The sequence below is a fragment of the Nerophis lumbriciformis genome, linkage group LG15 (assembly GCF_033978685.3).
Source record: "Nerophis lumbriciformis linkage group LG15, RoL_Nlum_v2.1, whole genome shotgun sequence".
Lineage (NCBI taxonomy): Eukaryota > Metazoa > Chordata > Actinopteri > Syngnathiformes > Syngnathidae > Nerophis > Nerophis lumbriciformis.
The window spans coordinates 8779693-8804426 of NC_084562.2; the positions used below are offsets into that span (position 1 = coordinate 8779693).

The 24734-nt window shown below is 38.4% G+C and overlaps 2 protein-coding genes across 3 annotated transcripts in view; one reads left to right on the plus strand and one right to left on the minus strand.

The window, feature by feature from the left end:
• adamts7 (a disintegrin-like and metallopeptidase (reprolysin type) with thrombospondin type 1 motif, 7) overlaps positions 1-2353 on the plus strand; it is a 310295-nt gene extending 307942 nt beyond the window's left edge. Inside the window, exon 24 of the mRNA XM_061974905.2 lies at positions 1355-2353. Within this exon, the coding sequence (XP_061830889.2) occupies positions 1355-1506 (152 nt within the window). The 3' untranslated portion in view covers positions 1507-2353. The remainder of the gene's footprint in view (positions 1-1354) is intronic.
• Positions 1-24734, minus strand: part of calml4a (calmodulin-like 4a) — a 66648-nt gene that overhangs the window by 38320 nt on the left and 3594 nt on the right. The window contains exons 4-6 of one of the 2 annotated variants that reach the window (XM_061974921.2): positions 21552-21740; positions 18900-19013; positions 8140-8530 (exon numbers count right to left, since the gene is read on the minus strand). In XM_061974921.2, the coding sequence (XP_061830905.1) occupies positions 18916-19013; positions 21552-21740 (287 nt within the window). In that variant the 3' untranslated portion in view covers positions 8140-8530; positions 18900-18915. Of the gene's footprint in view, positions 1-8139; positions 8531-18899; positions 19014-21551; positions 21741-24734 lie in introns of those variants that run through there. The other variant, XM_061974922.2, reaches the window with a different exon arrangement.

A 24734-nucleotide genomic window follows, 5' to 3' on the forward strand; every position in this document is an offset into this window, starting at 1 on the left:
AGTCCTGACTTAAACGTGTGGACAATGCTGAAGAAACAAGTCCATGTCAGAAAACCAACAAATTTAGCTGAACTGCACCAATTTTGTCAAAAGGAGTGGTCAAAAATTCAAGCAGAAGCTTGTGGATGGCTAACAAAAGCGCCTTATTGCAGTGAAACTTGCCAAGGGACATGTAACCAAATATTAACATTGCTGTATGTATACTTTTGACCCAGCAGATTTGCTCACATTTTCAGTAGACCCATAATAAATTCATAAAAGAACCAAACTTCATGAATGTTTTTCGTGACCGACAAGTATGTGTTCCTATCACTCTATCACAAAAAAATATGAGTTGTAGAAATTATTGGAAACTCAAGACAGCCATGACATTATGTTCTTTACAAGTGTATGTAAACTTTTGATCGCGACTGTATGTATTGTATATCTAGTGATCTGTTGAATGTGGATTAACTCTTCCGCAGGGGCCGATCCCAGCGTACAATACTTACGATACTTATGATAATGCAAAGCAATTGAGAAGACATACAAATACAATACTAAAAAAGGAAAACCAACAATTAATACAAGCAATGGTATCGATAATATCAGTTATAGTTGTTTCATGTTTTTAATCCAGAAATGTGTTACGGTATGTTAACAAAAAAATATTATTTTTTAATTGATTCTCAACAATTATGAATCGACTTAGAATCACACTACCGTATTTTTCGGACTATAAGTCGCAGTTTTTTTTCATAGTTTGGCCGGGCTCCAGTGCGACTTATATATGTTTTTTTCCTTCTTTTTTATGCATTTTCGGCAGGTGCGACTTATACTCCGAAAAATACGGTAAGTAAAAATCACGATGTAAATGGATTTTTTTTCAGCACTACTACTTTTTTTTATATATAAACACAGGGTACAACACTGCAGTTTTTTTTTCTTTGTATTCAAATAGTAACTTCCAGTTCCGGTGTCAAAAAAAGAAAAAAAAAGTTTATTTTTTATTTTTTATTTTTTTTTTTACAGTTTTTGTTCCATTTCTGCCGACTGACAACTTTCATTTTTGATACATGAAATCTAAAATATATATTTTTTCTACCTCGTTATTGCTCCTTCACACAAAAAAAGTATTATTTTTTTGTATTCCAAATACATCAATCATTTTTTTGGTTTGTTTTTCAATTCCCATTCACAAAAAGAAAATTCAGTGACCAAAACATACCAATTTAAGAACTGATTACCAGCAAAAACCGATTGGGTATTTGTCCACACTTGGAAGTGGGCTTTTGTTGTTGTTTTTTATTACTACGCTGACCAGCAAAAATAAACCTTTTACTTTAATGTCACTTGTGTATGTCTCCCCCCACAGGAGCGTCTTGTCTTCGTGATCGTCTGACATCTCGCTTCTGTCAAACTCTGCACTGGTTGGGCCGCTGCCAGCTGCCTAACGTGCGAGCGCAGTGCTGCAAAACCTGCAAGCAGCCTCCAGCAGCAGGGCCCGGGAGCACGGCTCACCAGTGAACCCGAGACCAAGGTAACGTTTCCCCGAGATGGTATTTGGATCGTTACATCTTCAACCAGCTCACCGATGGCGGCACAAAGTGGAAAAAAACCACGAACGAGACCATTCCCAATCTTTACGGATTTCCTCAGCTCAACAGACTCTACTTAAATCCTCTCTTCAACAATAGCAGGAATGTAAATAATTATTTGCACTTTGTAAATAAGACCGGAATGGTGTTCTAGACTTGAGTGTCACCGACAAAAGGCTACAAAATATTTGCGGTTTCCCATCAATTTAGCCTGCAAACTAATATTTACACACGTAGACAAAGCACACATGAACATTTGTGGTCACTCGTAGGTACAATAGTCTCTTGAATATATACAGTATATGAGTTATATCAGTAAGTAGGCACATAACACCATTGCATGTTATTACCTAATTGGTATAACAGGTTGTTTGTTTATATGTGCCCTGTAATTGACCGGCAGCCAGTACCCTGCGTCGTACCCTCCCACCATTAGTGACGGGTACCGAATGTGTTACTTTTATAAGCACCGACCGAATTCCGTCGGTACTACGGTGTATCCATTCACGTGAAATCCAACAGTGCCATATTTCGATGTGTCACTTACAGCCCTGGCTCAAACACTTAGCGAGGAAACAAGCACCAAATTGCCTCAAAGTAATGCTGCGAGTTTCAATGCCAACAACGCAGGTGTGCCTGATAGAAAACGTGAGGCTTCACTTTTCCAAAAAGGGCTAGCTCCATGCTAATTTATATGCTACTGAATAGCATTGACGATTTTACATGGTGATTTCAACAACTCTAAATTTAGTAATGGTAACACTTTAGTATGGGGAACACATGCAAATTAGTAACATATTGGCTCTGAATTAGTAATTATTAAGTACTTATTAATGCATTATTCTGCATGGCCTTATTATACAACCAGTATTTTTGATTGAGACTTTTATTAGTAGATTGCACAGTACAGTACATATTCCGTACAATTGACCACTAAATGGTAACACCCGAATACCGTATTTTTCAGACTATAAGTCGCTCCGGGGTATAAGTCGCACCGGCTGAAAATGCATAATAAAGAAGGAAAAAAAACATATATAAGTCGCACTGGAGTATAAGTCGCATTTTGGGGGGAAATGTATTTGATATAACCCAACACCAAGAATAGACATTTGAAAGGCAATTTAAAATTAAAGCTGCAAGCAGCGATGGACGGGACCGACTTTGACGGCACATAAAATCCAAACCGGGGCAGTAATTAAAACTCTTTGGTCAACTTTTAATCAGAAGGGTTCAATCTCTCTCCTGTGCTAGTGTGAAGCCGACGCGACAAATGTGCTCAGAGGAGATCATTTTTGAAAAAGGTGACCGGTTTTTACAAAACTTTTGTTTTGAAGGGGGAATTGCAAACTTCCTGTTGATTTTTGCTGGGGGTTGTCAATTTATGAAATGTAGGTCTAAGTGAGACCTACATAAAGGTTTTTGTTTCGTGGCACTACGACATTCCTACTGGAAGTTACAGGCAGTGTTGTCTGTGTTTTCTTCCTAGGGGGCGCTAGAGCGCAATTTTGAGTTTTGGGGTTGGGTTTTTTCATTAGATCGCAATTTTTGCCAGTCCTGATGTGTGTGTCCAGTTTGGTGAGTTTTGAAGCATGTTAAGGGGGTCAAATTGTAGCTCAAAGATGCAAAAGTGACTGTTTTTACAAAACTTTTGTTTTGAAGGGAGAATTGCCAACATCTTGTTGATTTTTGCTGAAGGGTGTCGGTGTATGAAATGTAGGTCTAAGTGAGACCTACATAGAGGCTTTTGTTTCATGTCGCTACGACATTTCTACTGGAAGTTATAGGCAGTTTTGTCTGTGTTTTCTTCCTAGGGGGCACGAGAGCGCAATTTTGAGTTTTGGGGTTTGGTTTTTTTATTAGATGGCAATTTTCGCCAGTCCTGATGTGTGTGTCAAATATGGTGAGTTTTGAAGCATGTTAAGGGGGTCAAATTACAGCTCAAAGAGGCAGCGGAATAATAATAATAAAACCTTATAAATGCAATAGGGTCCTCTGTCCCAAAGGGACATTGCGGTCCCTAATAAATAAAGAATAGTGAACAACAGGCTGAATAAGTGACGCATAAATAACCAACTGAGAACGTGCCTGGTATGTTAACGTAACATATTATGGTAAGAGTCATTCAAATAACTATAACATATAGAACATGCTATACGTTTACCAAACAATCTGTCACTCCTAATCGCTAAATCCCATGAAATCTTATACGTCTAGTCTCTTACGTGAATGAGCTAAATAATATTATTTGATATTTTACGGTAATGTGTTAATTTCACACATAAGTCGCTCCTAAGTATAAGTCGCACCCCCGGCCAAACTACTGCGACTTATAGTCCAAAAAATACGGTAAGTTTTTCAACTTGTTTAAGTCGGGGTCCACGTTAATCAATTCATGGTAAGCCATTAACTAAGAGTCTTCCCTCAATAACCTCAGAATTTTTGCTTATTAGTAACCCTAACCCTTATATGTTCCCCTTGTGTCCAAATTGTTTAATTTTCCTGAGGCAACTCTCCTGAAGGAATCAATAAAGTTCTATCTATCTATCTATCTATGTATCTAAATAACTCTAAATTAAGTCTTTGTTACTTAGAATATGTTCCCCATACTAAAGTGTTACCTTAGTAATTAAAATCTACAACTAAGATGCACGTTACCATCAAACAGCTGGCGTGTCGTAAGTACAATACTTACAGTATAAACACTTTGTAGGGCGCGACATAAGACTAGACATTCAGCTTAACGGCAAAGACTCCTTCCAGACTCGGCAACAGACCGTAGCCTATACACTACTGCCATCTAATGTCTTGGAATGGCAACTCCATGCAAAGTCTGCTATATAATACTTGCAAATGAGACTCGGGAGTGTCAGAAAACAAGATGTAACAACTGGACAGCACAGTTATCATAATCAGCTCATTTTTTATTTTGGAAAAATAGATGATTGACAAGTTAAGTTGATTAACGCATGAACACACACAAAAAGTACCAAAAATTGGCACTGTTGTGTACCAGTGTCAATTCCCAGGTACCAGGTATTGGTACCTATATGGTGCATATAAATTAGTATCCTTACAAAGGTTAATACTTGTTCACATTCACAGGCACGTGCACAGATAGAACCCGGGTGGTGCTCAATCTCTTGCAAAAAATATGTTTCCGTTCTGCTCAAGCCCATATTTTTCCCCCGTTCATTTAAGAATAAAAATGACTCACTCTCTCGCCAATGTTCCCCAAATATGTGTTGATATCTGACGGGGCATATATTTCAGTTCTCGTGAGAATTCTTCCCCCCGATCTGCGTTCACAAGCACCTCCCCGCCCTTCTAAAGTGTTACTGTTCTACAATGTTTCGTGTCATTTAAAATCCTAATTATTTGAGATGAAAGGTCGGAAGTTGATAGTCTGTGGAGGAATATTGTATATTTGAATAATGTGATGCTGTTAATGCTTCAATTCTGCAGAAAACAGTGAAAAAATGTGTGTATTATCAGAATCTGTAAATCACTCTTGATTATTATGCACTACATTCATCAGTCTCTCCAGGACTTTGAAATTGACGCTAATTCAACAAATGTCCATAAATTATTCAATTTTGTCCACATAATATCGCCAATTAGTGTCAGTTTCGCTAATTAGACTTTTGCACGTCAATTGTCTAATCCGGAGATCCTCAAACTCGTGGTACACAGGCTCCATCTAGTGGTACACCATGGAATCACCCAGTTAAAAATTCAAACAGTGTTACTGTTCAAAGTGTGTAATGTTACAGTGGCCAATAATATGAAGCATAATTTAAGTCAAACCTCCGCCTTGTTTTTAATGAATACTTAGGCCTACTACGCTACTGTATTATGACGTTGGTCATTATGGTGGTACTTGGAAAGCCGAGTGTTTTTTAAAAGGTGGCACTTGGTGGAAAAAGTTTGCGAAAGAAGAGGAACGTGTAACAACATATCCACTCTTTAATGCTGAAATGGCACAATTGTTGTCTTTCCGGCATAGCTCGGACCTACTTCCTGTTCACTTCCGCGATGCTAAGCCTTCTGGGTAATGTAGTATGTAAACATTTAGCAACACCCCGCCATCCTCACTTCCTATTCATTTTAACTATATGTATCCAAGTTAAGAGAGTTAAGAACAGATTTTGGTTGGTAGTGCTGACCTAGCATTTGTTTACATGTTAGAGATGTTGAAGTGTGATAATAATAATCTCTCATTGGCTCTCATTTACCCAAAAAAATCTGATAGATCGCTTTCAACAGTTGTTTAGACATACACGGGGAATGTTACACAATAATGAAGCCTTTGGTGGTCTTTCTTTTTATAATTATGATTACCGTATTTTTCGGAGTATAAGTCGCACCGGAGTATAAGTCGCACCTGACGAAAATGCATAATAAAGAAGGAAAAAAACATATATATGTCGCAATGGAGCCCGGCCATACTATGAAAAAAACTGCGACTTATAGTCCGAAAAATACGGTAATTATAACTATTATTAGTACTTCTAAGGATATAAAATATTACAGTAAAACATCAATACGGTATTTGTTTTGGAAATCTTATGCTTTTTAAGAATACCAGGAACACTTAAAACACTAATAACCATTTCATAAAGTCGCACGTTGACTCAAAAATAAGCCTCAGAACATCGCAACTTTTGCCAAAACTTTCTGAAAAAGCTGCTGCAAATTTAGCCATTTTAGGCCACAGAATCACAAAAAAAGGCAGAAAAATGCTCACGGGACTGATTACATTTTATTTATTTTTTTTTACAAAATAATTAATGGCAGATTTAACGTAGGTCAGCTGGCGTGGCCGTGCAAGAGTACGTTGGTAAACCTCCCTTCCTGACGCCTTTAAGAGTGTGCGTTAGGTTCGTAGCTCGATGTCTAGCGCTCTCATTCAGAGGGCTCAGGTTCAAGCGCACGGCAAGACGCATTCATTTATTACCGTAAATTCCGGACTGTAAGTCGCTACTTTTTTCCGAGATTTTTAAATAATAAGACGACTAATTTACGGATTTTTTTCCCCCCGCTACTGCCCATAATGTTGTGTTCAATAGTTTGCATTAAACCCAAGCAGAGGACTAATATGGTGTGGTATTGTTTATGCTATGGCGCCATCTTTTGGGCAAGTTTGCTCACTGTAAGTATTACTTCCTGTTTTGATGCCGTAAAACCTTAAATAAGCGTCCGTCGCGTTTTTTGCTCGAAAGGATTCGTCATTCATCACTCCAAGCAACATTAGTCAGTTTCACAGTATAACTAAAACAATTCATACTTACTAAACCGTCCCATGTGTGATGCCTGTAGGAGTGTTTTCATGCATATTTGTACGTGCTATCGTGATGTAATCAAGCTAGCGTCGTTAGCATGAGCTAGTATGCTAACAAGTTTACGAGTGCCTGTGATAGTATGATTAACTTACCACGGCATAATTTTTGTATTGTTTTAGTATCACAAGTTCCTCGGTAAATCCACCAAAACGACATCGTGGAGTTATTGAGTCTGTTTAGCTGATTGGAGAGCTAGCTTCCGCAGCCAGTGGGTACATGACGATGACTTCTGTTTTGTTTGATCAGCCATTTTACTGCCGTGTTACAGTCGCCGTTTGGAAACAATTAAGGTATGTACATAAACATTTACAAAATATATCTGTGTCAATAATGGCTTATAGTCCGGTTCGCTGTATAGTCCAGAAAACACGGTAATTAAATTTGATATTTGAAGTTTAAATGTTGTGTTATTTTAACAACTTATAAAACAATGTCCTGCTGTGACCTTTGTAATAATAATAATAATAATAATAATAATGGCTTAAGCACCCTCTGCCCCAAAATGTCTGTGCACGTGCCTGCCACCTGCTCTCAGTGCAACGTGATGATTGTTTTGTCTAATTACAGAAAGGTGGTGTTGATGAAAAAAGGCTTCCACTGTGCAGGGTAAACAAAGACATTGTCAGACACGTTAAATTCAAATCCAAAAGAGGGTGTGTGCTTGACTGGCAGCCAGTGGAGCGTAAGACAATGAAAACATCTTGTAGGTGCCTCAGACTTTTTTCTTTTTTTTTTACTGAATACATCATTTCTGACAAAGCCACCATGGCAGCATCCACATCAGTTACTTTGCAGCTGCCTTGTACCTCCATGACACACCAACATCCCATCCACAACTACACCCAGGGAGAATAAACTCACTTAATTTCGATGTCTTTTATGTGTTTTTGGAAATTGCCTCGATAGATTGTATTACTCATTTCTAATATTGAAATTGAACACTGAACAATGCTTTAAAAAAAAAAATAATTAAAAAAAAAAAAACATTGCAACTTTTGCCACAACTTTCTGAAAAAGCTGCTGCAAATGTAGCCATTTTAGGCCGCAGAATCACAAAAAAGTCAGCAAAATACTGGGAGAACTGATTGCATTTTTTATTTTGTTTTTTTACAAAATGATTAATTAATTACTAATTTCTAATATTTTAAATTGAAAACTGAACAATGCTTAAAAAATACAAAGATTAAAAAAAAAAAAAACATTAGACCAAACAATCCATGTATCATTCGTTCATTTATTTTTACATTTTCCACTTTTCACCTAACAAAGACTAAAAAACAAATATCTCCTTTTTTTTTTTTTTTTTTTAATTAATCATCTCTATTGAATTAAAAAAGTAATACATCATTTCAATTGATTTAGAACCGGGACAGCCCATAATAATACACATTTCTGTTAATGTGTCAGTGTGAGCCATTGAGCAACTGTAGTCCCTGGGCAATTTGTGAAATGCCAACAATTAAATAACAATAAAATCAAACATAACATAATCACAGCAATAAAATGAATACATACATACATACATCCACTTTCTACCACTTGTCCCTTTTGGGGTGGCGGGGGGTGCTGGAGCCTACCTCAGCTGCATTCGGGCGGTAGGCGGGCTACACCCTGGACATACATACAGATTTAAAAAAAGTTAGCACAGTGAATAAATGCAGTGCATGCTCACATACATATATTACACACAATTACATCGGGAAAAAATGTGCGTAATTATGCTCCGTGAGTACAGCTTGTATGGATTTTAGCCAGCTTCTAAGGGGGATTTTAAAAATATTGATGGTGTGGGATTGCCAGCCCCGAGAATTAACACTCTATGCCAGTGATTCTCAAACTGTGGGCTCCACCTGGTGGTACGCCAAAGAATCACTTGATTAAAGTGTTCATGTTCCTATATTAAAACACAGTGTTACTGTTCAAACTGTGTGTAATCTTACAGTGGCCAAATACATTAAATATAATAATTTGCCTTGTTTTTAATGAATACTTGGGCCTACTACGCTACTGTATTTTAATGTTGGTCATTATGGTGGTACTTGGAGAGCAGAGTTTTTTCTTAGGTAGTACTCTGTGAAAAAAGTTTGGGAGTCACTTCAGTAGCTAATCATCGACATGGTTATCGTGCTTTTTCTCTTTTACTTTGTCTCTGTTAAACTTTTATTTAGCGGTGAGTCAACACGTCCTCTTGTAATAGTTTAAATTTGGTTTAGCAGCATCGTCCATTCAAATAATTGCAAATTTAGCATCACTTCTAATGCCGTCATCGTGACAGATTTTCGACTGTGTTTCTAAAACCACGGTACTATTTGAGTTTATATTGTAGCCAAACTTTTACCCTAAATATATCATGTCTAAAAGGTTTTTTTTCTCATGCTTTTTTCCCCATTTATTGTGTTTTGCTTATTTTTTAAACTAATGCCAAAGTGCCATAACAGTTTGTAATTGTCTTCACTGCGGTAGGAAATCCATCCATCCATTTTCTACCGCTTGTCCCTACCGGGGTCGTGGCTGCACTCGGACGGAAGGCAGGATATTAACTTTTCATATACACATTTGGACAATATCTGGAACCTAAACATATGGCTATTGAACTGAATTGCAGTCGTCATTGGAGTCTTTTTGTTTATTGTTCACAAGTGATTACGTATAATAAATACAATTCTTTACATAACTTGTAAAATACTATTAATACATTATTTTTCAATATCTAATGATAAACTTACTTCAACTGCATTTTGTGTTAGTTGTGTCTTGTATGCGCTGACTCGGGCTTTCAAAGCCTAATCCACTTCTGGTCACCAAGAGTAAAAGAGCAATACCTCGTTTATTGCTGTTAATTGGTTGCCGGCCGGCCTGGTTGTGGTGAATAATTGAACGCAAAGTAGTAATTGTTCAATATAAATTTAATATTTTCATAGCTAGAGCAGAAAAAAAATCAGCTGATATTTGACACAGGCCCCCATATACTCATTTAGCTGCCCGGGATACGCCTGCACATTATTCTTTAATTTTGGACCTCCAGAATCAGCATCTGTTTGTGTCATCGAGGTGAAATTAAGTCTGTAAACCTTTGACAAGTTGACTTCATGTCCGTCGCAGACTATTTTATTTTTAAAGTAAACTGGATACACTAATTTTGTTTTTGTGCATAACTTCCTGTCCAACACTAGCAGATTTTAGCAAAATTGAACGGATTTGTTGCGGCGTCGGCTCCGGCATGTTGGTGACATTCCGCAGGCAGTGGAAACGGATATATTCACTTGAATAAAAACGATCCACGGCCGTTTCGGATTCGGTGAAATTCGGGGTCGGCTTTCTTCTACATGTGTTCGTTCACCTGCAAGCCCCAATCCATGTCATACTACTTCTTGGTGAACTTGGTGTATTACCGTATTTTTCGGACTATAAGGCGCACTTAAAATCATTTCATTTTCCCAAAAATCGACAGTGCGCCTTATAACCTGGTGTGCCTAATGTACGGCATAATTCCGGTTGTGCTTACTGACCTTGAAGCTATTTTATTTGGTACGTGGTGTAATGATAAGTGTGACCAGTAGATGGCAGTCACACATAAGAGATACGTGTAGACTGCAATATGATGGCAGTAAACAACACCAAAACTTTAAAGGTTCCATTGAGAATATAGAACATTACACACGGCGCGCAAAAATCTGTCAAAATATTTTTAGTACGACTTTGGTAAGCTATGAAGCCGCACCGCTTGCTAGATTGTCGGCGCATTAAACATATGAGTATTATTATGGTCTGTGTATAAGGACCGCAAAATGGCACCTATTAGCAGACATATTACCATACGTTTTGTTTCGCAATATTATGCAAAACCAACTTTTCTTACCTTCTGGTACCTGCTGATGTGTATTTGGGATCTGCATAAGTCCTGTAAATGGTCCACAACTGTAGTCCGTGCTGACGCCGTTGTCATAAGCTTCTTTTTTTTCCTCTATCACAGTGGTTCTTAACCTTGTTTGAGGTACCAAACCCCACCAGTTTCATATGTGCATTCACCGAACCCTTCTTTAGTGAAAAATTAAAAATATATTTTTTTTAAATTCAAGACAAAGTTATATGTTTTTTTTACTGGTGCACAAAATCAACCGTTCAAAGAACAAAACCAACACAGTGCATAAACTCACAACAAATTACACACCTGCAAATCAGATGGAAAATTAGAGGAAACATTGTTTGGGTGTATCCATAGTACGCCGATAGGGAGAAGTTTTTATTTACAAGATGAGTCGGGTGTGTCTTGACCTTCGCAGTGGAGGATCCACCGAACCCCTGAGGCCGACTCACCGAACCCCTCGGGTTCGATCGAACCCAGGTTAAGAACCACTGCTCTATTGTCTTATGTGACATTCATCTTTCGCTGTTGCCATTTCTAATATAAAGTAGTGTAAAATTATTACGTATATCTGTCAGTAAACTAGCTATCAAAGCAGTAAAAACTGTAGTGAGTTTACATAATTCACCCAAGGAACTTTAGTTATTAGAGGGTTCCGGTCGGACGGTTTTTCACATGACACTTTTTCGGCGTTGATGTTGCATTATTGAGCCACGGATGAGGAGATGCTGCTCCGTTATTGATTGAAGTAAAGTCTGAATGTCGTTAAAACAGTTAGCGCCATCTTTTGACACTTCTTCCACTCCCGTCCTTGCACGCTACACCGCTACAACAAAGATGACGGGGAGAAGACGCTGTCGAAGGTGAGCCACGTAAATAAGACCGCCCTGAAGAGACAATCAGAAAGCTACTCGAAAATGATCTGTAAAACATAATCTATGCAACATTTTGACCAAAGAACCACCATTCCATGTTATGTAGACCACAAGATAGTGTTTTAAATTTAGAAAAAAATCATAATGACTCCTTTAATGCGCCTTATAATCCGGTGTGCCTTTTGTATGAAAAAAGACCTGAATAGACCCTCTCATCGGCAGTGCGCCTTATAATCCGGTGCGCCCTATGGTCCGAAAAATACGGTAAATAGATTCACAAAAGTGTGTACGCTTGTAATGTTTTTTTTTTTTTTTTTACACAAATTAATAGATTTTTTTAATTTGTGTTTTACTTTTAAAAAAACAAATCATGAAAAAACATGCATTTTGTTTTTTAGTCTTGGTTTGAAATGGAAGAACAAATGATCCACGATTCCAAACACACCTCATTTAGTTGAGAAAATGGTGCTAACTATGAAACAAAAAGAGCTGAACTCGCACAAAAAGGCACATATTTGGTGCTGTAAGTTCAGGTGAGGTGAGGCTTCTGGAACATTCGGGACTTTTTAATAGATGTGATGGCAAGACAATATTGTCTGCTTAGTTGTATATTCAGAGCCACAGTACATGTAGGATTGATGTGTAGACTGCATTTAGGGCTGAAAAGCTGCCCTGAACGGTATACTATTTGCTGCTATAAAAGCCTTTGAAGTAGTATCCTTTAAAGCAGGCATGGGCAAACTACGACCCGGGGGCCACATCCGGCCCGTTGGTCTTTTTAATCAGCACCGCCAAATATTAGAACACAATTAGGCAAAGATCTGTTTTGAGAATTGTCACAACAAAACGCATACTAGACTTTGATGCATCGGCAAAAAAAAAGGTTAATCAGGGGGTTACCCACATATGCGGTCCTCTCCAAGGTTTCTCATAGTCATTCACATCGACGTCCCACTGGGGTGAGTTTTTCCTTGCCCTTATGTGGGCTCTGTACCGAGGATGTCGTTGTGGCTTGTGCAGCCCTTTGAGACACTTGTGATTTAGGGCTATATAAATAAACATTGATTGATTGATTGATTGATTGAACAACACTGCTATCACTGAAAGAGAATGTAAGTTTTGACCCTTTACCATTTTTGTGTTTCTTTGAGGTTCTGATATGATATTGTTTGAAAATAAATGTATAGCCCATGTTTGGGAAGTCTACTCTTAGTTACAACAGATATGATATACCGTTGAAATGCATCATGTGTTCGCCTGGCCCGTCAAAAGCCAACGTGGCCCCTGAGCCAAAAAGTTTGCCCAGTCTTGCGGTTATTGCTCAATCGAGAAAAGAAAGCTTTCTCTCTCAACTAGGGCCCTTAAAAACACTGAATATGCAAAACAGTTTGGAGATACAATAGGGAAGGGATTCATATAGCACCATTCCTTGGTGGATCTCGCATGAGAGGAAGAGGGGGTGGGGGGAGTCAAAATTGGAATTGCCATTTAGACTTAGACTAAGATAAACTTTATTGATCCACAAGGGAAATTGTTCCACACAGTAGCTCAGTTACAAAGGATGGAAAGGGTAAGAATGGAAAGGATAATGCAGGTATAAAGTAGACTAAAAATGTACCACAGTAGCAATATAAAAGATAACATATATGTAATATTTACATATTATATATACAGTATATAATATATACTGATATATTATTATATTACCGTATTTTTCGGACTATCGCAGTTTTTTTCATAGTTTGGCCGGGCTCCAGTGCGATTTATGTTTTTTTCCTTCTTTATTATGCATTTTCGGCAGGTGCAACTTATACTCCGGTGCGACTTATACTCCGAAAAATACGGTACATTATATTTCTATATAATATATAAAATGTATAACAAATCTCAATTACCATGTACAATATTACAGTATATGTAACAGCTGCAGCAAAAAAAAAAAGAAGAAAAAAGAGCAGCATAAAATAGAGAGTAGATCCAGCAGAAAATATACATTATAAACAAAGACACACATTTTAAAACACATTTTAAGATATTCAACACCCTACTGCCATCTGACGGCTTAAGTGAATAGTACTCGCCCCAATTTGTCACGTTTCATGTGTCAGGTAAACCGTGACGAATGGGGCCATGCGAATCCCCTCCCCCGCTGTAACATGCCTCCTTAGTTGTAGTCTTGTGATGTCGAATATTTCATGACTCGTGAGCTTTCTTGACGGCATTTCTCAGGTATAAATAAAAAACAGGAATATTTCAGGGCAGCATCATCTCACACACACACGAGTGAGTCTGTGATTTTATTTAGTTGTTTTTTTATCTCTTGTTGATGCTACTTGTGCTTTGAATGAAAATACTACCAATATGTTGCACTCCTTCGTTAAATGTGCCAGAAAAATAGAAAAAAAGGAAATTCAATGTTTGGATTTGATCAACTTTTCGGACATTTTTCACTACTGTGGTTCCGGAAGACACGATTGGTCGACGCATGGCACTTCCTGTCTAAAAAGAGTGATATGATGTTTGAATGTTTTATCAATGGTTTATTATTATTATGAGCTATTGAATAAAAATAATCGTTGACATAGCAGTAAAAGAGAATAAGAATATAAAAATGAACAAGAGGTTGATTTAAAAAAAAATTTAAAAGTACCGGGTTTCATGTTCCTATATTCAAACACAGTGTTACTGTTCAAACTGTGTGTAATCTTACAATGGCCAAATACATTAAAAAAATGGTATCGCCACAATTACAACCACTTTTTACCGTGTGTCATTGCAATGTTTGACACACGAGGGCGCCACTGACTTCCGTCTTGTAATTAAATGTTTTTAAATATTGATTTTTGTTTTTTAAACGAGTCTCTTGACTTAAATCTTTATCTGTAAACTAACAAAAAGTAGAGTTGATGTAAAAACATTAGTAAAAAAAAAAGATGGATTTATTTGCCATTTAAGGCTGCTGAGCACATTGTTTAGGTTTCTGTACGCATCTGTACAGTTTCAACATAAATACGGTTTCTCTAAATAACAGTAGTTTGTTTTGTATGGAATATTTTATATGACATTGTAATTGAAATTAAGATTAGTGAAAAAGGAAAACCATGATAACAGTAACTGCCATAACACAAGTAGACAGGAAGTGTCGTAGTCTTCGCGCATGCATGGACCGATCGGGTCTTCCGGAAATGGTCATGTAGCGACAATCCTTTCCAAGGGGGCTGACTAAGAACCGGATCGTACAAAAACCAAAGCAATTACTGCTTAACAAAATATTGTCATTTTAATCACTCCATCTCAGAAACCCCCAAAAATAAGGCAAAATACACTTTAAAGAGGTATATAATGATTATAAATAACAATAAAAATGGATAAATGAACACTGAACATTCCTTTTACTGAAGACTCTTGTTGGTTTGCTACAAGCTTTTTCTTAAATTGAATAGTGTCTCGTTTTTTTTATTAAAGTGCTGCCAATCACAACTTTATTTGGCCCCCACGGTTGCTTATTTTGTAGTCATACGCAATAAAAACAAAGCACAAGGGACTGAGTCACTATCACGGGGGTATCTTGGTTTGGGCACGAGATGCCGAGGAACAACGCCTGGTTTGTAACGTGCAATGTTTACTGTAGCTGTGCGATAACCCAGATGCTACACAAAACATTTTGTTGAAAATGTTATCGCAGAAAAAGTGCTGCGTACGAAAACCGAGGTGCTACTGTATTTTATTACTCTTCCCAGGAGGCACAAGACATTGATACAACATTGATTATACGTACATGTTCTTCTAAACAACGTTGCAAAAGTAGTTGTAAGGTTGCATACGCATTGTTGGCTGGGAAATGACCAAATTTCAATGGTCCAATCAATGTCACAATCTGACATTGATTAAACCTTGTGAAAAGGCAACGTTGTATTTGTGTTGTAGAATATTGGTTGGGAAAAGACCAAAATTCAGGGCTCAAATCAACGTCAGAAACCCAACATTGATTAAACGTCGTCAAAAAGCATGTTGTTTCAACGTTATGTTTGAGTTGCTAAACATCAGGACCTAATGTAGAACAAGTTCCCAACGTTGTTTTAATGTCTTGTGCCTGCTGTGTTACGGCCAAAAAAAAGCAGAAATATGAAGTAAATGTGTGGCTATAAAAATACATCATTTTGAAATGTACAACTGTAGCTGTCGTTGCCATGACAACCACCAAACGCCTCCTTTTATGTTGTCTTTGAACTAGTGTTGACGCTAGCTTCGGTGCTAAACTCGCCATTTTGGTATGTTTAAACGCTTTGCCAACATGCTAAAAGTAGCTTTTTAGTCGAGATGTTCCTCTTAAACAAGCAAACACACACGTTAGCTTACCCTGTCACTCCATTGTCTCCTCTTAAACATTCTCAACACCGTCCATTTTTGTCATTTGTTAGCGGTAGTGGGAACGTGGTGTAAAGGTGCTACAGCCGGTTCATGTGTGAGCTAATTGTTTCCAGTCGTAATCGGCACATTTCATGGCTCGCGTTGTAAAAAAAACATGACTTTAAAAATGACCTGTGAGAGAATAATCTCGTTCTTGTATCTGAATAAAAAGGGCTCCAAAATGTTTGTATCATGCATGCAGACTGAAGATGTGCTGTAAAAATGTATTTTTGTGTCATGGAAAATAAACTGTTTTGTTCAATAAGACAGCGCTTTGACTTTTTATTTGGAGAGAGAAAAACGATCTTGTAAGTATTGTAACTGGCGCAGGTCTATAGCCGCTATTTACTTTGTTTTGGTTTATTAATAAAAATGCACCTGCTCTCTGCCTGTTTGTGTAACTTGTTCTGTACATGAAAATGTTGCTTATTTCCCGAGTTGTTGCTCTTCCGTATTAAATGTTTCAGTCAGATTTTCTTTATTTTTTTAATTATGAAAATAGAATCCCTCAAGACAAATACTGTACATTACATTACACATTTGGCTTGTGCAAAAATCCGATTTTAAAATTCTATTTTATTCTATGAATTTGAAGTGAGGTTGTATTGTACAAGTCAGTGGTTCTTAACCTTGTTGGAGGTACCGAACCCCACCAGTTTCATATGCGCATTTACTGAACCCTTCTTTAGTGAAAAATAAAAAAAAAAAATTTTTTAATTCAAGACAAAGTTATATGTTTTAGGTAACACTTTAGTATGGGGAACATATTCTAAGTAACAAAGACTTAATTTAGAGTTATTTGGACAATAGGGGAACATATTCTAAGTAATAAAGACTTAATTTAGAGTTATTTGGTTAGGGTCAGGGTTAGAGGGTTAGGGTTATATTAAGGCCATGCCGAATAAGGCATTAATGAGTACTTAATAATTAAGTACCAATGATTGTCACACACACACTAGGTGTGGTGAAATGTGTCCTCTGCATTTGACCCATCTCCTTGTTCACCCCCTGGGAGGTGAGGGGAGCAGTGAGCAGCAGCGGTGGCCGCGCCCAGGAATCATTTTTGGTGATTTAACCCCCAATTCCAACCCTTGATGCTGAGTGCCAAGCAGGGAGGAAATGGGTCTCATTTTTATAGTCTTTGGTATGACTCGGTAATGACTAGTTAAGAGCCAATATGTTACTAATTTGCATGTTAATAAGCAACTAATTAATGGTGAATATTTTTTTACTGGTCCACAAAATGAACCATGCATGAACATCACCTTGTTCAAACAACAAAACCAACACAGTGCATAAACTCACAACAAATTACACACCTGCAAACCAGTCTGCTGTTGCCGTATCCGTAACACGCCGATAGGGAGAAGTTTGTATTTACAGGATGAGTCGGGTGTGTTTTGACCTCCGCCGAACCCGAGGCCGACTCACCGAACCCCTAGAGTTCGATCGAACCCAGGTTAAGAACCACTGGTACAAGGTTATATTTACTACGGCAATTATTTGTCATTGACAATTAAGAATAAAAACATCTTCTATAAAACAAACACCAGTTAGAAAGCTAGGCGTTAGCATGCTAGCATTTCAGTCAAGTTTGTACGGTAGGTATACAAATAAAAGTCATGAATATTACTTTCAAATTACCAAAAATGGTGGGAAAATACTTCAAGATTTAAGGAATGTGTGTTTAATTGAAGTGTTTGTAAATTATTTTTCGTTCTGAGGCCAACACTTTTGCGAAACTTAACAATTCTTCTTCATGTAATTCTTTCTTCGGTAAAACTTTAGTATGGGGAACATATTCACCATTAATTAGTTGCTTATTAACATGCAAATTAGTAACATATTGGCTCTTAATTAGTCATTATTAAGTACTTATTAATGCCTTATTCTGCATGGCCTTATTATACAACCAGTAAGCCATTAACTAACCCTAACCCTAACCCTTATATGTTTCCCTGGTGTCCAAATAACTCTAAATTAAGTCTTTGTTAATTTAATAAGCAACTAATTAATGGTGAATATGTTCCCCATACTAAAGTGTTACCCTTTATTCCTATAAGGAATTTATTTTAATTTAATTATCCTTCCCGCTCAGTGGCCTTGTGGTTAGAGTGTCCGCCCTGAGACTGGAAGGTCGTGAGTTCAAACCCCGGCCGAGTCATACCAAAGACTATAAAAATGGGACCCATTACCTCCCTGCTTGGCACTCAGCATCAAGGGTTGGAATTGGGGGTTAAAAAAAATCATCAAAATTATTCCCGAGCGCGGCCACCGCTGCTGCTCACTGCTCCCCTCACCTCCCAGGGGGTGAACATGGGGGATGGGTCAAATGCAGAGGATCATTTTACCACACCGAGTGTGTGTGTGACTATCGTTGGGACTTTAACTTTAACTGTAATTCCAATTCAACATCCTGTGAGGTGGAGCCAATTCAGATCAAATGTCATATCTTCAAAGGAATTTAACTGAAATTCCAAATTTGGAATTGTGCACACATGTCATCGTATCATAGAATTCCATGTTCTCTGGTGGATGTTAAGAACAAATTCTGATGGATAGTTTTATATGACGACTCGTACTTTTAATCACTCAATTAATTACTCATTCAAATGCCCTTGAGCCGCTCTCTGAACTCATGCACAGAATTAACTCAGGACAAACTAAATGTTTTTTTCTTGTATCATTTAAGCTATTTTGACCCATTAAAAAAAAAAAGCAATTTCCAACTTCACCGGAAGGAATAATCAAAATGATACAATTCGTCATTTTAGACAAATACAGAAGTCAAGGTATGCAAAACATGCAATGTCAAGACAGTGTTTATTACCTGCCATGGAGCACATTCAGTAATCAACAGGCGGCAGAATCACCATTTGGGTGAACTCCTCGTAGTTAACAATTCCATTGGACTTGATGTTGGCTTCTTTGAACAGATCATCCACTAGAGAAAGAACACAAAATAGTCTGGTGGATTTCTGACAAACTTTCTCCCCCACACTTCTGAAATTATACAGTACATTAAAGGCCTACTGAAACCCACTACTACCGACCACGCAGTCTGATAGTTTATATATCAATGATGAAATCTTGACATTGCAACACATGCCAATACGGCCGGCTTAGCTTACTAAAGTGCAATTTTAAATTTCGCGCGAAATATCCTGCTGAAAAAGTCTTGGTATGATGACGCCTGCGCGTGACGTCACGGATTGTAGAGGACATTTTGGGACAGCATGGTGGCCAGCTATTAAGTCGTCTGTTTTCATCGCAAAATTCCACAGTATTCTGGACATCTGTGTTGGTGAATCTTTTGCAATTTGTTCATTGAACAATGGAGACAGCAAAGAAGAAAGCTGTAGGTGGGAAGCGGTGTATTGCGGCAGGTGTTGTGCTGCATAACGCACCCCCGCCGTAGAATGCACCCCTTGACTGTTGTGCCGGATAACACAGCCGGTGTTTCATTGTTTACATTCCCGGAAGATGACAGTCAAGCTTTACCTTTGGCCTGTGGAGAACTGGGACAACAGAGACTCTTACCAGGAGGACTTTGAGTTGGATGCGCAGACGCGGTACCGTGAGTACGCATGCAGCTGCGGCTTCCAAACATTTGATCGCTTGCCCGTACGTGCGTGCCGCTATGGGCATGTCACGTACGTAACTTTGGGGACTTTGGGGAAATATATGTGCTGTATGAACTTTGGGGAGGTGAACGGTACTTTGGGCTGTGGGATTGAGTGTGTTGTGCAGGTGTTTGAGTTGTATTGGCGGGTTATATGGACAGGAGGGGGGAGGTGTTTGTTATGCGGGATTAATTTGTGGCATATTAAATATAAGCCTGGTTGTGTTGTGGCTAATAGAGTATATATATGTCTTGTGTTTATTTACTGTTTTAGTCATTCCCAGCTGAATATCAGGTCCCACCCGCCTCTCACAGCATCTTCCCTATCTGAATAGCTCCCACTGCCCTCTCGTCCTTCACTCTCACTTTCCTCATCCACAAACATCGCCTCACACCTGGACGAACATTGTTTTGGAGCCTTTGCTAAACATGCTTGCACTGAATGCTAACAGCAGAGCCGCTTGACGCAGAGGAGGTCTGCAGGCTGCATACTAGAAATGCCCACTTACAGTCGTGGTCAAAAGTTTACATACACTTGTAAAGAACATAATGTCATGGCTGTCTTGAGTTTCCAATCATTTCTACAACTATTATTTTCTTGTGATAGAGTGATTGGAGCACATACTTGTTGGTCACAAAAAACAGTCGTGAAGTTTGGTTCTTTTATGAATTTATTATGGGTCTACTGAAAATGTGACCAAATCTGCTGGGCCAAAAGTATACATACAGCAATGTTAATATTTGGTTACATGTCCCTTGGCAATAAGGCGCTTTTGGTAGCCATCCACAAGCTTCTGGTTGAATTTGTGACCACTCCTCTTGACAAAATTGGTGCAGTTCAGCTAAATGTGTTGGTTTTCTGACATGGACTTGTTTCTTCAGCATTGTCCTGTTGGAACACCCAACTGCGGCCAAGACCCAACCTCCGGGCTGATGATTTTAGGTTGTCCTGAAGAATTTGGAGGTAATCCTCCTTTTTCATTGTCCCATTTACTCTCTGTAAAGCACCAGTTCCATTGGCAGCAAAACAGGCCCAGAGCATAATACTACCACCACCATGCTTGACGGTAGGCATAGTGTTCGTGGGATTAAAGGCCCCACCTTTTCTCCTCCAAACATACTGCTGGGTATTGTGGCCAAACAGCTCAATTTTTGTTTCATCTGACCACAAAACCTTCCTCCAGAATGTCTTATCTTTGTCCATGTGATGTCAGATGCCAGAAGCTTGTGGATGGCTACCAAAAGTGCCTTATTGCAGTGAAACTTGCCAAGGGACATGTAACCAAATATTAACATTGCTGTATGTATACTTTTGACCCAGCAGATTTGGTCACATTTTCAGTAGACCCATAATAAATTCATAAAAGAACCAAACTTCATGGATGTTTTTTGTGACCAACAAGTATGTACTCCAATCACTCTATCACAAAAAAAATAAGAGTTGTAAAAATTATTGAAAATGTTATGTTCTTTACAAGTGTATGTAAACTTTTGACCACGACTGTACATACATCCGTCAATCAGTGATATCACAAATGGCCCTCTGTCAAAAAAAGGCTGCAAAACACAGCATTCAGAGGCATCCAATAGTAATGCATGAACCTTGACACCAGTATCCAACATTTATAAATCCTCATTGAAGAGGAAAACCATCATAGGTCCCCTTTACTTATTTCTAAGATTACATCATATATGACAGTTGTTTTTAAATTTGTGTTTATCAAAGGTTGTTGCATAAGTGACTGATGCTTTATATTTAAAAAAAACATTTTGTAGGGCAATGTTGACCTTTTTTTTAGAGAAAAACAGACTCATTCATATTCCACAATATTTTTTTGTCAGAGTGCACATTTCTGTTACCTTCCCTGTTGGTAAGTTTCTCTCCCAACATGGTGAGCTTGGCCCGCAGCTCTGAGGCTTGCATGAATCCTTTCTTCTGCTTGTCTGTCATCCTCAGCGCCTCCAGGATTTCTGTCTTTGGATCTTCTTGCTGTATCTGACGGTGCATCATGGTGAGGAACGTGGAGAAGTCCAAGTTGCCTGAGCGCTCTGAAACACGTTGGAGCAATAATTACTTGTGAAGGCATTTATTCAGAGACAAATTCGGGTGTTTTCCACAGGAAGGCAACTTATTTGTGGCCTGATATTTGTGATTCGTGGTTGTTTTGGAATTCAGAGGGGTCGGGATACTCACTGCAGGAGCCACACTTTTGTTTTTTTTCCCTTAAATGGTGTGTGCATGCACCTGAGTGGACATTTGCACTGGTTTTAATCACTGGTAAGCGCATTCACCTGCCTGGATCGTGGCACCGTCACAGGTTAGCTAAAAAAGCTTTCTCTTCATGTTTGTCATATTCGCCATTTTTAACATTTTCGTCATTTGTCATCATTTGATTAGGATTGTCTGTAAGTGGTATACCTGAAATACCTGCACTGTCTTGACACCTGAAATTCATCAATGAAAGTAAGTACCTGTTTCCTATTCATAAGACACGACACAATAAAGACCCCAGCTCTGATTGATAAATGAGACATTATCACCTATTGCCTGTACAAAAACGTTCCTGGATGACATTCTGACAATTAAATTGCATTTGTGTACAAATATTGGGGTATTATCTTCAGCAAGTTTTAATTAGGCACATAAGTAATCACCTGTGATTAATCATGATTAATCCAAATTCCAAAATGTGATTTTAAAAAAAATGTATCACTTGACAATTTTTTTTTTTTTTACCTAATGGTTGTTTGGGTTATAGATTGAGCACAAGAACTGAGCAAATGTGTTAAGGGGGAGTAACAAAAAGGGGGTAGGATTGGATGAACTCTGCTTCTTCCTACTCTTCTTCAGACATGTTGAAATTGTAAATATGTGATAAGCCATGTTGTTTGGGGATGCAGGAAAAAATCGGATTGACATCCGGATCGCAATTTATTCTGATAATTTCCAAACATCGATGTTTTTAGGCCATGTGCAAAACCAAAAATTTGTTTTTTAACCTGTTTTGAAAAGGGTTTATTGTAATTACCACAGCAAATTAAAGCTGCAAGCAGCGATGGACGGGACCGACTTTGAGGGCTCATAAAATCCAAACCGGAGCAGTAATTAAAACTCTTTCATCAACTTTTAATCAGAAGGGTTCAATCTCTCTCCTGTGCTAATTTGAAGCCGACACGACAAACGCGCTCAGAGGAGATAATGTTTGAAAAAAGGTGACTGTTTTTACACAACTTTTGTTTTGAAGGGGGAATTACAAAGTTCCTGTTAATTTGTGCTGGGGGTTGTCAATGTATGAAATATAGATCTAAGTGAGACCTACATACAGGTTTTTGTTTCATGTCTCTACGACATTCCTACAGGGAGTTACAGGCAGTTTTGTCTGTGTTTTCTTCCTAGGGGGCGCTAGAGCGCAATTTGGAGTTTTGGGGTTTGGTTTTTTATTAGATCGCAATTTTCGCCAGTCCTGATGTGTGTGTCCAATTTGGTGAGTTTTGAACCATGTTAAGGGGGTCAAATTACAGCTCAAAGAGGCGGCGGTATAATAATAAAACGCTAGAAATTCAATAGGGTCCTCTGTCCCAAAGGGACTCGGTCCCTAATAATAATAAAACGCTAGAAATTCAATAGGGTCCTCTGTCCCAAAGGGACTCGGTCCCTATTAATAATAAAACGCTAGAAATTCAATAGGGTCCTCTGTCCCAAAGGGACTCGGTCCCTAATAATAATAAAACGCTAGAAATTCAATAGGGTCCTCTGTCCCAAAGGGACTCGGTCCCTAATAATACATTGCGAGAATCGGTTTGAATCCAGAATTGTGTTGAACCAGGAATCGATTCTGCATCGCATTGCCACCCAAAGAATCGGAATCTGGTAGAATATTTTCCCATCTCTAATATTGTTATTATATGCATGATCAAAATAAATGAACACCAAACAGTGCACTTGTTCAAGCTGACGCATCACCACTTATCAATAACCCCATGTCTTGGCTTGCTGCGGTGTTTGGGGACGGCGTGGCGCAGTGGAAGAGTGGCCGTGCGCAACCCGGGGGTCCCTGGTTCAATCCCCACCTAGTCATGCCCGTTGTGTCCTGAGCAAGACACTTCACCCTTGCTCCTGATGGGTGCTGGTTAGCGCCTTGCATGGCAGCTCCCTCCATCAGTGTGTGAATGTGTGTGTGAATGGGTAAATGTGGAAGTAGTGTCAAAGCGCTTTGAGTACCTTGAAGGTAGAAAAGCGCTATACAAGTACAACCCATTTATCATTTATCATTTATTTTCAATTCATACGCCGCAATACTCGCTAAATTGGCAACACATTTTCCATCAGGTGTGTTAAAGTTACAGTCATAGATAATGGAACTGTATACGTCACGCCCTTTTGAGCTGTGTGCCATTGTTGTAGAATGCATGGAAACAAGAATGCCTGCACATTGTACACTCCACGGCTAAAACAACAACACTGGGAATCATCTTTTGCAGGTAAGTAATTATTTTTTACAAAAATTAAATGTGTGTTAACAGCAAGTATTTGTGTGTACATTGACAATAAAGTTAACTGCGTGGAAATTTATTGAGAAATAAGCACGTTAGGATGTATTTTCAGTAAACAACATTGCATTGTATTGCCCTTAAAGACAGGTGTAAAACTCAAGGCCCGGGAGCCCAATCTGGCCAGCCACATCATTTAATGTGGCCCGCCACAACATTCCAATGTGTCCCGCCACCTCGTGCGTTTCTCACCGAGGCCTTCAGTGATGTCCTACTTAGTCCGACTTCACCTCTCAAAATACCGTAATTTATGTCACCACATGGACACGGCTGGAGATACTATACAGAAACCCACTTGCACACTACTGTGCATTAAATCTCCTCAACAGTGTACAAAACTGTCTATTTTTCGGCGCTTTTAAAATTCAATAAACCCGCTCCAGCAATTAAAACATATTTAATTATGTTTTTTGCATGGTACTGTCAAAATTAAAAGAATTTGATAAAACAAATGAAACATGAAAAAAATTAAGAAATTAAATATTTGAACTC